The sequence below is a fragment of the Equus caballus genome, chromosome 10, assembly GCF_041296265.1.
Source record: "Equus caballus isolate H_3958 breed thoroughbred chromosome 10, TB-T2T, whole genome shotgun sequence".
Classification (NCBI taxonomy): Eukaryota; Metazoa; Chordata; class Mammalia; order Perissodactyla; family Equidae; genus Equus; species Equus caballus.
This window is the reverse complement of record NC_091693.1, coordinates 9,277,819-9,290,514: the sequence shown is the minus strand read 5'-3', so window position 1 is coordinate 9,290,514 and position 12,696 is coordinate 9,277,819. Positions and strand designations below refer to the sequence as shown.

Here is a 12,696-nt window from a genome sequence, read left to right as displayed (position 1 = left end):
GCTCTGCTCACCCACAGGCCAGGGCGGAGACCGAACGGGGGAGGGGCCCCCGTGGCCTCACCCCCCGGAAGCATCCTCCATGCCCTGACGTGAATCCTCTGGGCGCCTCCCAACGTCCATTCACCTCAGCTCAGAGTCAGTCATGCCAGAAACCCTGCTCCCCGCCCTGGCTTGGTTTGGGCACAGGCAATAACACAATTTGGCTAATGAGATGTGAGAGGGTGTGAGTTTTTAAGATTCCCACAAAATATTTCTGGCTTTTCCCCTGGCAAGCACATGGCAGGAGGGGACCCCTGAGATAGGTGGGGGGGCCGTGCGGCTGGTTCTCGTCAATGAGCCGTGAGGGAAGTGACTCGGAGATGGAGGCTGCCCCGGTGGCCTGGGTTCTGAGACATCCCCTGCCAGCCAGCAGTGGAGCTGCACCCTGGGAGGGAAATAAACCTTTGTCAATTTAAGTCACTGAGATTTTCAGGTGCTTGTCACCTGGCATAACCTGACTGATATGGGAGAAATCGGCTACAAAAGTCTCTTGCTTCTAAAAGAGATGGCCTCTCTTCTTCATCTGGGCGTTGCTGGTCCAGGCAGAACACCGCGAGCTGCTGTCAGCCTCCGGCTGCCAGTCTGAGGATGAGGTCATGGCTGCGGGTGAAGAGGGGAGGTGGAAGGAACCCGGCCCTAGGTAAAGTAGTCGAGATGCTGCCTTAACCCTCCCCGGGCCTGCCCTGCCGCTGAGCCTCCTGTCCTGTAAGATAACAAATTCCTACAATGCTTGAGCCAGCCATATCTCGGTTCCTTGCGGCCAGAAGCACCCCATCGACACAGGCCCCGTACTTTGTGGCGTTCCTGAGCCTCGACGAGTCAAGCCCATATGGTGATCACTCGTCTGGCTGCTTGTGTCTACACTTGCCACTTGGGAGGGTGATGCAGTGGGACCCCCGACATCCAAAAGAGGAGTTAGCCGACTTCTCCAGGGTCACCCCGCCAGCCCCAAGCCAGGCGGTCTCCGCAAAGACTGACTCTAAACACCTCCAGGGCAGCAGAGGGCGGCTTCAGAGACGCACTGGACTTTCTGAAAACTCGTCTCTGCTCACCTGCCGAGAAAACACATAACATCCCCCCTCCCAGACATCACCTCTGATGCCTCCCGGAAAGGAAGACAGAGCCAGGACGACAAAAGCATAAGCAATCTTCAGCTGACCGGTTGACTTCGCAGCCAACTGCCTGGTAAAGTGTGGCTCCTCCATAGCTGGAAATGGAAGTGTTGATGTGCTCGTTCCATTTTCTCAAAGGCTCTCCATCAAATCCCGAGCACGAAAGGAAAACAGCAGCAGCGGCTGGGGTCAGCCGGAGGAAAGAGGAAGGTATGAGGGGCAGGTGCTGCATGCGGCTCCCCCGAGATCCCTCCCCTCCCCGCCTTTGCCACCGAATCCCAACTGCACCCAGGGCAGCAATGCCATCAGTCAACGGACTACATTTCCCAGGCTCCCTTGCAGTTCCGGTCAATGAGATAAAAGTGCTGCCCGTGACGTGACTTCCAGGAAACCTCTGGAAGTGCGCTCTGGTGCCTCTGCCTCATCCTCTCCTCCAGGCTGAAGACCAGGAGGACGCAGGCCAAGGACGGCAGAGCATCGGCGACGGGGAGACTGGCTCCCTGACAACACGGGAGGAAGTAACTATCTCATCTGAATCAACATTTTCTGTATCATGAAGGCAAACCTAATCCCACGCAGCACAGAGGAAACGGCCAGGACAGACACGAACGAGGGCACAGGCCTCTCCTGAGGGCAGGGCTCCAGCCTGCAGTCACTCTCCCACACCGATCATGGACCAAAGGACGGGTGAAGCACAGGCTGACTGGGGAGAGGGTGGAAGGACGGTGTGGCCATCGTGGGCTGCCACGCCAGCAGCCCTCAGCTGCCGCGTCCCTGCAGGTGGAGCCCCGATTCTGCTCTGGCAGGCATCCTTCTGCCAGGTGACTGGAGTCAGTCCTGATGGTTTAAGACAGTCATGCAGGCGACCTTGCCAGGTTTGGTTCAGGGATGGGCAAGTGACCCAGTCCCTTCACTCTCAAAAGCAAAGAGAAGCTCTTCTGTCTTCCTCTGAAGGGCACTGGTTTTCTTGGGGCCACAGAAGCCATCATGGGTCACGAGTGCAGCCAGGTCCCTGAGGACTGCCCTGCAGAATTTAACCAGCCATACATCTCGGGACTTCTTATTATGTGATGATAAATCCCTCCAATGCTTCATGCCTTCTTCTTCTTTTTTTTTCCTGAGGAAGACTTGCCCTGAGCTAACATCTGCTGCCAATCTTCTTTTCATATGTGAGCCATTGCCACAGCACGGCACTGGTGAGTGGTATAGGTGTGCGCCCGGGAACTGAACCCAGGCCACCAAAGCGGATGCACTGAACTTAACCACTAGGCCACCAGGGCTGACCCTTCATGCCTTCTTGAGTTAGGTTTTCTCTCACAGAGAGCCAAATGCCTCCTAACTGCGGTACCACTCTTTAAGGAGCTGACAGAAAAATACAGAGGGGAAAAAAAGCCAACTAGGCAATCTGATGAGCCAGGGTCTGGGGCCTGGTCTGGCCCTGCAGGCTGGGTGAGCCGGGCACATGATCTGTCTTAACGCTGTCCCGAGTGCGGTCTGCCCATCCTGCATGCAACGGGGCAAACTCCTGAGGGCAGCCAGCGACCGCCAGCCTCTGTCACCAGCCACTGGCCCAGGCCCTCCTCTCGGCAGCACTGGTCTCAGCACCGCTCGGACACGGACGTTCCATGTGTGAGCAGACGCGCAGGGCGAAGCCACCCGCCCATGCTCACGGCTCACGGGGCAGGCCACTGGCTCACAGGGCAGGCCATCTCGCCACCTTGTCCTTCAGTAAGTTTGAGATGGGCCACGGGATAGGTTCTGTCCACAAGGGCCTTTGTGCTCCTAAAAGCCTGGCAAGGAGAAGCCTTCAGCAGGAGACAGAGGAGCCCAGAGGCGGAAAGGTCCGGCTTGTGTCACACAGTCTCCAGGATGGCAGGGGGCAACTGTGCAGCAGGAACAGGGCTACGGAGCTGAGGCCTAAGGCCACCGAGGCAGCCCGACCTGCTCCCAGGCCTCTTACCACAGGCTGGTGACAGCCTAGGAAAGACACTTCTGGGGGTTTCGGGGATGAGCTGTGCCAGGGATATCTGGCAAAGCTTGGAAGCTAGCTACGGACAGAGATAAAAACGCGGAGGCTTGGGCCGCGGAGAGCAGAGCCAGGCTCCACTGGAGCTCTGGGAAGGGACGGGTGGGCAGGGAAGAGGGAGAGGCCCAGGAAAAACTGCTATGTTCCCACTTGTCAATGCCAGAGAGCCGGAAACACAGAATCACAGCCACCGAGGGTCGCTGTGGGCAGGGACCGCATCAGGGACAGTGCATGTCGCCTGGATTCGGAGGATGCGCTCAGAGCCCTTTGGGCGGGCAGCACAGCTCTGGGATCAGGGTGAGCCCCCTGAGTCACATGCCTGGCTCTGCCACTTCCTGGAAGAGTGACCTTGGCCAAGAGGATTCACCTTGTCGAGCCTCAGTTTCCCCTCCGTGAAATGGGATAATGAACCACCTACTCGGAGAGCCGCTGGGAGCACTCGCTGAGACCATACATACAGATCAATGGAACAGACTGGAGAACCAGAAACAGACCCACACAAATGTGCCCAATTAATGTCTCCTTCCAACGGATTTTCGCTTTAAGGAGCAAAGGCCATGTGGTGGAGGAGGGAGAGCCTTCTCAGTAAACGGACATCTGTAGGCAAAAAAGGGAACTTCACCCTAACCTCTCACCTTATGCAAAAATTAACTGAATGAAATTAACTTAGGATGGATCATCATCTTAAATGTAAAATGGAAAACAATAAAATTTTCAGGAAAAAACATGAGAAAATCTTCAGGACTAAGAGTTCTTAGACTTAACACCAAAAGCACGATCCGTAAAAGAAAGAAAATAATTTGGACCTCATCAAAATTAAAAGCTTCTGTTCTGCAAAAGATCCTGTTGGAGCCGGCCTGGTGGTGTAGTGGTTAAGTTCGCGCACTCTGCTTCGGCAGCCTGAGATTTGTGGGTTTGGATCCTGGGTGTGGACCCATGCACTGGTCATCAAGCCATGCTGTGGCAGTGTCCCATGTACAAAACAGAGGAAGATAGGTACAGATGTGAGTTCAGCAACAACCTTCCTCGAGCAAAAAGACTGACAACAGATGTTAGCTCAGGGCCAATGGGCGAATCTTCCTCACACCAAAAAAAAAAAAAAAAAAGGGACCCTGTTCAGGAACTAAAGACTGGGAGAAAATATTTGCAAATCATATATCTGATGAAAGACTTGTATCTAGACTACACGAAGAACTCTCCAACACTGAAAAACACTGAATCCAATGAGAAGACGGCCAACACGAGGCACAGACACTTCACTCAAGGCACACACAGTTGGCAAATAAGCCAGGAAGATGTTCATCGTCATTAGCTGTTCGAGAGACACAATGAGCACCATTACAGACCTATCGGAATGGGCAAAACAAAAAACTGCAATGAGACTAACGGGGGCGAGGATGCCAAGAAAGTGGATGGCTCCTCACTGCCGTGGGAATGGGAAACGCTCCGGCCGCTCGGGAGGGTGGTTTGCCAGTTCCTTTTAAAACTAAACACGGACTTACCACACAGTAAGCAGTGGTATTCTTTTTTTTTCTAAACACTTCTCTACACGCAATACAGAAGGGTCGGCCAGCCCTTCGCGGCAGTAACCCTGCCCTCCACTTGCCAAGTGGCACTTAGAGCCACCCCCCACCCCAGCTTTACTGAGGCATCACTGACAGATAAAACTGTAATATATTCCCAGTGCACCATGTGACGGTTTGATATACGTCTATACTGTGAAATGATTACCACAACCCAGTTAATTAACACATCTATCACAGTTACCCTTTTTTGGGTAAAAACACTTAAGATCTACTCTCTTGGCAGATTTTAAGTATATGCTACAGCTTTATTAACTATAATCCCAGTGCTGTTCCTGAGACCCTCAGAACTTAATCCATCTCATGACTCAGAGTCTGTACCCTGGACCAACACTCCCCGTCCCACTCGCGCCCCCGGGGAACCGCCACTCTGCTCTGTTTCTCTGAGTTCAACTTTTTTCCTGATTCCAGATACAACTGATACCATACAGTATTTCTCTTCCTCTGTCTGATTTATTTCATTTAATGTAATGCGCTCCAGGTCCATCCACGTCGTCACAGATGGCAGGATTTCCTCTTTTTAGGGCTGAATAATACTCCACTGTGGGCATGTGCCACATTTCATTTAGCCATTCTTCCACTGATGGACACTGAGGTGGTTTCCTCAACTTGGCAAGCAACTGTATCCCTGGGCATTTATCCCAGAGAAATGAACACTTATTTTCACACGTGTTCAGAGCATAAATATTTATAATAGCCCAAACCCAGAAACTACTGAAACATCCTTCAACGGTGAATGGTTAGCAAATTCTGGTACCTCTGCACCATGGAACGCACTCAGTGGCAGAAAGAAATCGACTACAGATACGGGCGACAAGTTGGGTGAACGCCAAGGAAATTATGCTGAGTGGAAAGCAACCTCAAGAGGATACATACGATAAGATTCCTCTTATATAATAACATTCATGAAACAACAATTAAAGAGAGATAGAACAGATGAATGGGTGCCAGGGGCTGGGGTGGGCGAGGGATGGGTGTGGCCATAATGGGGTGGCAGGAAGAGGTTTTGTGGTGATTATACAACAGAGAGTCTTGACTGTGGGGGTTACATAAGACTACACACGTGACAAAACTGCACAGAGCCACACACACACGCGTGTGCATGCGTAACTGGTAAATTCTGAATGTGTTCTACGGATCACACCAAGGTCCACATCTTGCTCGGTCTTGGATTACAGTTACACAAGATGTTAATACTGGGGGGCTGCGTGAAGGGTCCATGGACCTCCCTGTACATTTCTCTGCAATTTCCTGTGTATCTATAATTATTTCAAAATTATAATAATAAAGGTGGGACACCAAGACTTTGAAGTGAAAAAAAAGGAAAGCTCCCTGGGGCAGCAGTAGCGTCATCCCCGCCACCTCTGTTCTCGGGCCACCTGCCACATCCAGCCTCTGCCCTGCAGCCCTTGCCCAGGGGTCTCTGCGCCCTGCAGCCCCCATGCTCCTCTGGTTCCTCCCGAGTTCCACACCCTTTTGCTCATTCACGTCTGTGGCCTCTGCTCTGTCTGGAATGACGTCCTTCCTCCTCTCTGCAGCGAACTCCTACTGATCTCTCAAAGCCCTGCACGAATGTCACCTCCTCCAGCAGCCAGCCTAGACCTCCAGGGTGGCAGGCTCCCTCCTCCAGGGCCTGAGTCTGAGCACTTTCCTCAGGGTGCACATCTCTTCTAAGACCCTCTCTCCACCAGTCAGCGCTCTGCCCCGCGGAGCCCCGGTGAGTGGGCAGCTCCAGCATTTCTCCCGGCACATGGCACACAGAAGCCCTGGAGAGCCCGTGCTGACAGGAAGCTGACTGGCAGCTACCAGAAGAGAAGAGAGGGGGTATGTTTCCCCTGGTTTTACAGCAGAGGCTTGCGATCAAACGATGGTTAGTGGGGCAGCTCTCAGAGTGTTCCCTCGATGGCAATGTTGGCATTGCACGCTCTGCCCCAGGCCGACCAAGCCAGAAAGCTGGGGGTGGGGCCCAGGCATCTGGATGTCGACCAACCCTCCCTCCAGGTGCTTCAGAGGCAGGCCCACTGGCCGAGGGCACTGATCCCCGGCCTCACGGCAGGGGCTTTAAGGAAACAAATTCACTCCATCCTTTCATCACACACATACCAAGGATTCACCATGTGCCAGGCCCCGTGCTGCATGACGGTAACGCAAAGATGGACCGGGAAGCCTAGATCCTGGGGAGAGGGCTTGCTCTCAAGAGCACGCATGCGTGTAACACACACACACACACACACACACACACACACAACTGGGCTAACAGAATGGAGAGCGCTCACGGCCACGGTCGGGAAACACACAGGGAAGCGAGGGGCAGGGCACAGACCTCCCCGAGTGCCGGGGGAGGTTCAGGGCAGGCTTCCTGGAGGAAGAGCACCAGTGGGGTGAAGAGCATGAAGAACTTCTAGGAGGGAAGAACATGAGGAGGGCTCTGAAATGCCGACGGCCTGCTTAGGAGACTGGAAGCGGCCAGCGTGGCTGATGTGTGCACCACACACGGCTGGCGAGGCGGGCAGGGCCTTGCTGGCCACGGGGAGGCGTGCAGGCTGTGTCCTGAGGGCTCTCAGATGCACGAGAGGGGTCTGGAGCAGGGGACAGGTGTGGCCAGATACAGAAAGAGCCCTCTGGCCGCTGTGGAGGGTGGACCAGAGGTGAGACGAAGGCCGGGGCCCAGGCAGGAGCCAGAGCGATGGGGGGGACGGGGTAGAGACGCTCTGAAGACTAACGGATGGACCGCAGGAGGGGGAGGAGGAAGGGAGGCATCCAGACGAGGCCCACAGCTCGGGCCCGAGGACAGGGGAACGGAGGAGCTGAGGCAGCTGGAGAGCAACCTGGAGAGTCTGGGTTTATCGGGAGGGCCCTGGGGAGCCATGGAGGAGTTGGGAAGATCCCTCAGGCTGCCAGGTTGGCGGAGGATTCAAGGGGGCAGGACTGAAGCGTAAAAGGCCATGAAAACGGGGTAATGCTGGTGGCCTGGTTTCGGGAAGCGGGGCTGGAGAGTTAGATGAATGGCCGTGCTGGAAGGCGGATGGTCTTGCTCAAACAAGTGATACAGCTGTCAAGAAAATGGCAACCGGGGCTGCCCTGTGGTGTAGTGGTTAAAGTTTGGCATGCTCTGCTCTGGTGGCCTGGGTTCAGATCATGGGTATGGACCTACACCACTTGTCAGTCACACTGTGGCAGCGACCCACATACAAAGTAGAGGAAGACTGGCACAGATCTAGCTCAGGGTGAATCTTCCTCAAGCAAAAAGAGGAAGGTTAGAGACAGATGTTAGCTCAGGGCAAATCTTCCTCAGCAAAACAAACAAACAAACAAAAAAAAGTAAAGAAAAACAAAAAAGAAAATGATAACCAAAATTTTGCTGCAAGGAAAGCCGACGGTGAGCCCTGCCTGAGTCGCTTGGCCCTAAATCTTAGGAGACACAGCCAGTCCTCCTGTTGGCCCTCTGACGACCTGCAGAGATCTAGAAACCCCATAAAATGGCAAATAAACTTGGGGGGTATGTGCGTTTCCTGCAGAAGAAGGATCCCCAGATTTCACCAGATTCCTTAAGAAGATGAAGAGAATCTGACCTTTCAGGGGATGGCTTGTATCTTGCGTAGGTGGCTGAGCCGGGGGTGGAGAAGCTCCCAGAAGGCTGCCGGTAGGGAGGGACTTTGTCGGCCCCTGCTGGTGATGCTGTGTAAGGGGTTTCTGGGAAGCTGACAGGCCTGGAACAGAGACAGGAGGAGGCCGGGAGTGAGTGTGGAGGCCACCCCTCTCCCCACAGAGGACGGACATACCAGGCCGTTCCCTCCGGCCCAACCACCTGCCACGTGCCCACCCCCCAGGGATGAGAGAGCTGCAGGGCACAGGGCAGCAGGAACCAGGACCACGTGCCGGCCCGCTCCCCCGGACACTGCCCAAGACGCTCTCGCCCGCTCCAGGGACGAGGCGAGACGACCTGCAAGCTGGATTCCCTCATTTTCTGGAAAGTTCTCCTTATCTTTTAACAGATTCAAAGGAATATCTGTAAGTTGTATGTCATCATAATGAAACGAACTCCCTGAAGCCACCAGCCAACCCCAGAACAGAAGGGCGGCAACGCACCCCCACCTGTGGGTGGCTCCTGTCCCCCTTCCCTGCCCCCCTAGAGCAGTCACCGTCCTAAATGGTGTGCTTTCAGTCCCCGACCTCTCAGGAAACAGAAAGTTCTCATTGCACGTGGCGTGGTGGCTGCACTCCCGGCCCTGGGCCCTTGGACGAGTCAGGGAGGGAGAGAAGGAGGCACAAAGGAGGAGGAAGGAGGGGGCTGCGGAGAGGAAGAGGCTGGGGAGAGAGGAGGGAGGGAAGGGCGAAGCGTGGGAGGGAGATGACGGGGTGACCTTACCTCTTGCTGTGCAGGGGCTGGGGCTCCCGGAAGGGGACCACAGGGGGCTGCTTCGGGGGCCGGCTCAGGGACTGGGCGTGGCCGGGGGTGGCTGGCGGGGCCCACTTGGAGGCTGGCAGCGAGTTGTGGGACGCGGGCCCGCTCCACTGCCAGGGAGCGTTGCTGCGGTATGGGGGCCGGCCCCCGGGGGTCACGCTCTCCGGCTCTGCCTTGGGCTCCGAGGTATTCATGTCATAGGTCTCCGGCCACCCCCTGGAAGAGAAACCTCGTTACTTGGAAAGGCCCTGGCCCACCAGCGCACGTGCCTGAGCCCCGGAACACGGGGCTGGGACTGCCCGGTCAAGTCTGAACGGTGATGGCCCGTTTTCAAGGCCGCGTAGAGACCCTTGAAATTGGTCTGAAACTCACCAGTTTCAGAGTCCTCACCTGGGACGGGGCGCATCAGGAACTCTGACTGCCCGGCCCTCTCTAGCTCCTCTCCTCGCCTCTCCTCTCCGTCTCTCGTTTCCCTTCTCTCCTCTCCCTGACCCAGGCCTCAAGCCGGCCACTGTCCCCCATGGCCTGGCTCGGCCCCCCTTAGCAGTCCTCAGGGCCAGAAAGGCGGATGCCCTTGGAATCAAAGGATAGTATCTGCCTTGTTCCGAAGAAGCTCAAAGGCAGCTGGAAGAGGAGCAGGTGACCTACTTTGCAGGGTGGTTAAAAAAAAAAAAAGCCACAAAATCCAGAACCTTGAAATAGATGCAGAAGGGCCTGTGGCTCCCCCAAGACCAGGCTGCACAAGCACAGGCTCGGGCTGGAGGCGGGGGCTCCGCGCGCTGGCTGGCACTCTCTACCGCGGCTGCAGCGCAGCACGGTGGGGGCTCCGAGCCCGAGGAGGGGGCCGTGCTCACAAAAGCCGCCTCCCAGCGGCTGTGGGAGCCGAGCTCGGAGGAGCCCTGGGCCTGGAAGCTCTCCTGCCCCCGTCGAGGTGACCCTCTGTGGCTCTCCTGAGTGCCCGCAGCCCACGGAACTTTCAGGGCCACCCGGCAAAAGACCTGATGGGCTTGGTGGCTGGGAGGCCGTAGGCCCAGGACACAGCTACTCAGGAGTCATGAGAAGGTGACCCAGGGAGGCGCTCTGCACGGGGCCTGCCCCACTGTGCGCCCCGCAGTGTGAGTGGGAGCCGACATTCGGCAGCTCCTCCTGGCTCTCTCTCTGGGTTGGCAGGTGCTGACGCCTCACCAGGTACCAGGCGAGGAATGACAACAATACGGATGGCCAACAGAGCCCGGGGACACAGCAGGCCAGGCGTGTGAAGGAAGGCACCATGCGGCCCCCAGGCAGTGCACGCACCGCGTCCGCCCGCCCGGCTTCCGCATCCTGTCTCGTGAGAACAGGTCTGTGCGCTCTGGGGGGGCGGGGGGCTCACCTCACTTCCTAGCTCCAGGTATGAGCACGTGACCCAGGCCTGGCCAATCAGAAACTCCTCTCCCCCAAGACACACCGCCCGGCCCAAGATGGGCAGGTGGCCAAGCAGGCCAATCAGAGACAGTAGCATCAGTTGTGGACCTGATCCGGAACTGCTGGGGGCAAAGATCTACATCCCTGGGGCTGCTGAGCTGGGGATACCTGAGCCTGGAGCTCTGAGGAGGGGAGTGTGCCTGAGGACAACAGCGACCCAGCAAAGGGGATACGTGGGAGAGATTCCTCGTGAGGGCGCCTGAGCTCCTGCATACGGCCACAGCTAAATCGTGCCCGTCCCCTGGTCTTGTCAGGTACATAAGCCAGTTAAGTTCCTCTTTTGCTTCAACACGTTTGGGTTGGTTCTGTTGCTAGTAATGGGAGACCTGATTACCGCGTCACATTTTAGAGAGAAGTAAATTGAGGCACAGAGAAGTGAAGTAACCTGCCCAAGGTCACACAGCCGTAAGAGGTGGAAACTGGATTTAAGTATATTTAAGTTGACTCCAAAGCCCATGTTAGCCACCATGCCCACTGGCCCACTGTACAGTGCTGTGGGGACCAGTGGGCAGATTTCTTGGGTCCCCAACGTCTCCTCCAGTTACTGACAGCTTCACTTTTGGCCAGAAGCCCCTGGGCATGACCTCAAGGAGGGCCACAGCATCTCATCATCTTGAAGGCAGCTCAGAGGGGTGGCGAGCCAGGGCTCCTGGGCCGGGTGGCCATGGGGAAGGGATCTCCTTCTTGGAACCTGTTTCCTAATCTGTAGAACAAGGTGGGTGTGGGCAGTCTGGGAGCATCAGGAGAAAGCCAGGCCACGCCACCACCTAAGGAACAGAGCTGATGCATGCTGTCGCCACCTCCAGCCCCCTCTGCCCACAGCTACCTGCGGCTCCCACACGCTCAGAGGCCCAAGCCTCCCTTCCAGCTGCTGAGGTCCAACCACACCCAGCTGCGGGCTCGGAAACCAGCTCCTGCCCAGCATCTAAGTCACCCTGCGCACTCAGCAGGGGGACGCCGAGCCTGGGCCCCTCGGCTGCTCTGAGTCAGGATCCTCCTCGGGGCGGGGCCCAGGAGTCTGCATTTTACTGAGCTGCCCGGGATGATCTCGACACACGGAAAAGCCTGAGAAGCCCAGTTTGTTGACTGAGTTTTCGAATCGTTTTCAAAGATGAAAGGGGAACAACAGAGTGTCCTTGTCCTGTCTCTCTGTCCCCTGGTTTCACCCACCACAAGCAACCACAGCTTCCAGTTTCTTACATATCCTTTCCGAAATACTCTACGCAGATAAGAAATACAACTTAAAACAGTCATAAAAACTGCACCCTACAGCCCCGTGCACATCTGGCTTCCTTCTGCCTCAATTAACAGTGTTTCTCACCAGGTGCTCTCAGCAGTCACTTCATCGTCCCTAACCAGCCAATTCCTCCTCATCCCACGGCTGATGTGCCATCAGTCAGCCCCACGGATGGATATTTCGGAGGCTTCCCGTCTTCTCTCTACCAACAAGGCTGCGCTAAGGTTTCTGTCCTGCCTCTCGGGCGCGTGGGGAGCCGTGCGCGGGAGGGGGCCGGGCTCGCAGACCGCTCTTGCTCCCTGACTCCTGACAGCCCAGTCTCTGGGGGCCACGGCTCCTCTCTCACCTCTTCTACTCGCTCACTTGTGGGGTTTCAAGTTCCCTTCTCGGGGAGGAGCTTCCGACCTGCGACCGGAGGTCCTGAGTCCAACATAAGGGGACAAAAGCATCCTGGGATGGCCTCCCCCTCAGGCAGCGACACACAGTGAGATGAGAACACCCCTCTGGAGCCTACTCCAGCACCCCAGGTCGCCATGACACATCTCAGCTGGGGCTCTGGGATGTCCTCTTGGCTCCCTGGCCCGGCCCAGCTGTGGCCCAGCGGTGCAGGGCTCACTCGAGAACCCCAGCCTGTGGCCTGGGGCTGGGGGCCGACCCCCTGTACTCTCCCCAGTTTCTAGAGAGCACGGGGTTGGACACATACCATGCAGAGAGCGCTGGTGGCAGTGACAGCCCTCTGCCCATGCCCACGCGTTACCGCGATGTTTGAGCCAGGAGGCCAGGGCTGCAGCGAGAGGCTGGCGGGACGCAGAGCTGGGGTTATCAGCTCT

General features: G+C 56.4%; 1 protein-coding gene across 4 annotated transcripts in view; it reads right to left on the bottom strand.

Moving 5' to 3' along the window:
- SIPA1L3 (signal induced proliferation associated 1 like 3) overlaps positions 1–12,696 on the bottom strand; it is a 93,033-nt gene that overhangs the window by 44,374 nt on the left and 35,963 nt on the right. For all 4 annotated transcript variants that reach the window (XM_023649620.2, XM_023649624.2, XM_023649625.2 and 1 more), the window contains exons 9-10: positions 9,130–9,381; positions 8,333–8,470 (exon numbers count right to left, since the gene is read on the bottom strand). In XM_023649620.2, coding sequence (XP_023505388.2) covers positions 8,333–8,470; positions 9,130–9,381 — 390 coding nt within the window. The remainder of the gene's footprint in view (positions 1–8,332; positions 8,471–9,129; positions 9,382–12,696) is intronic.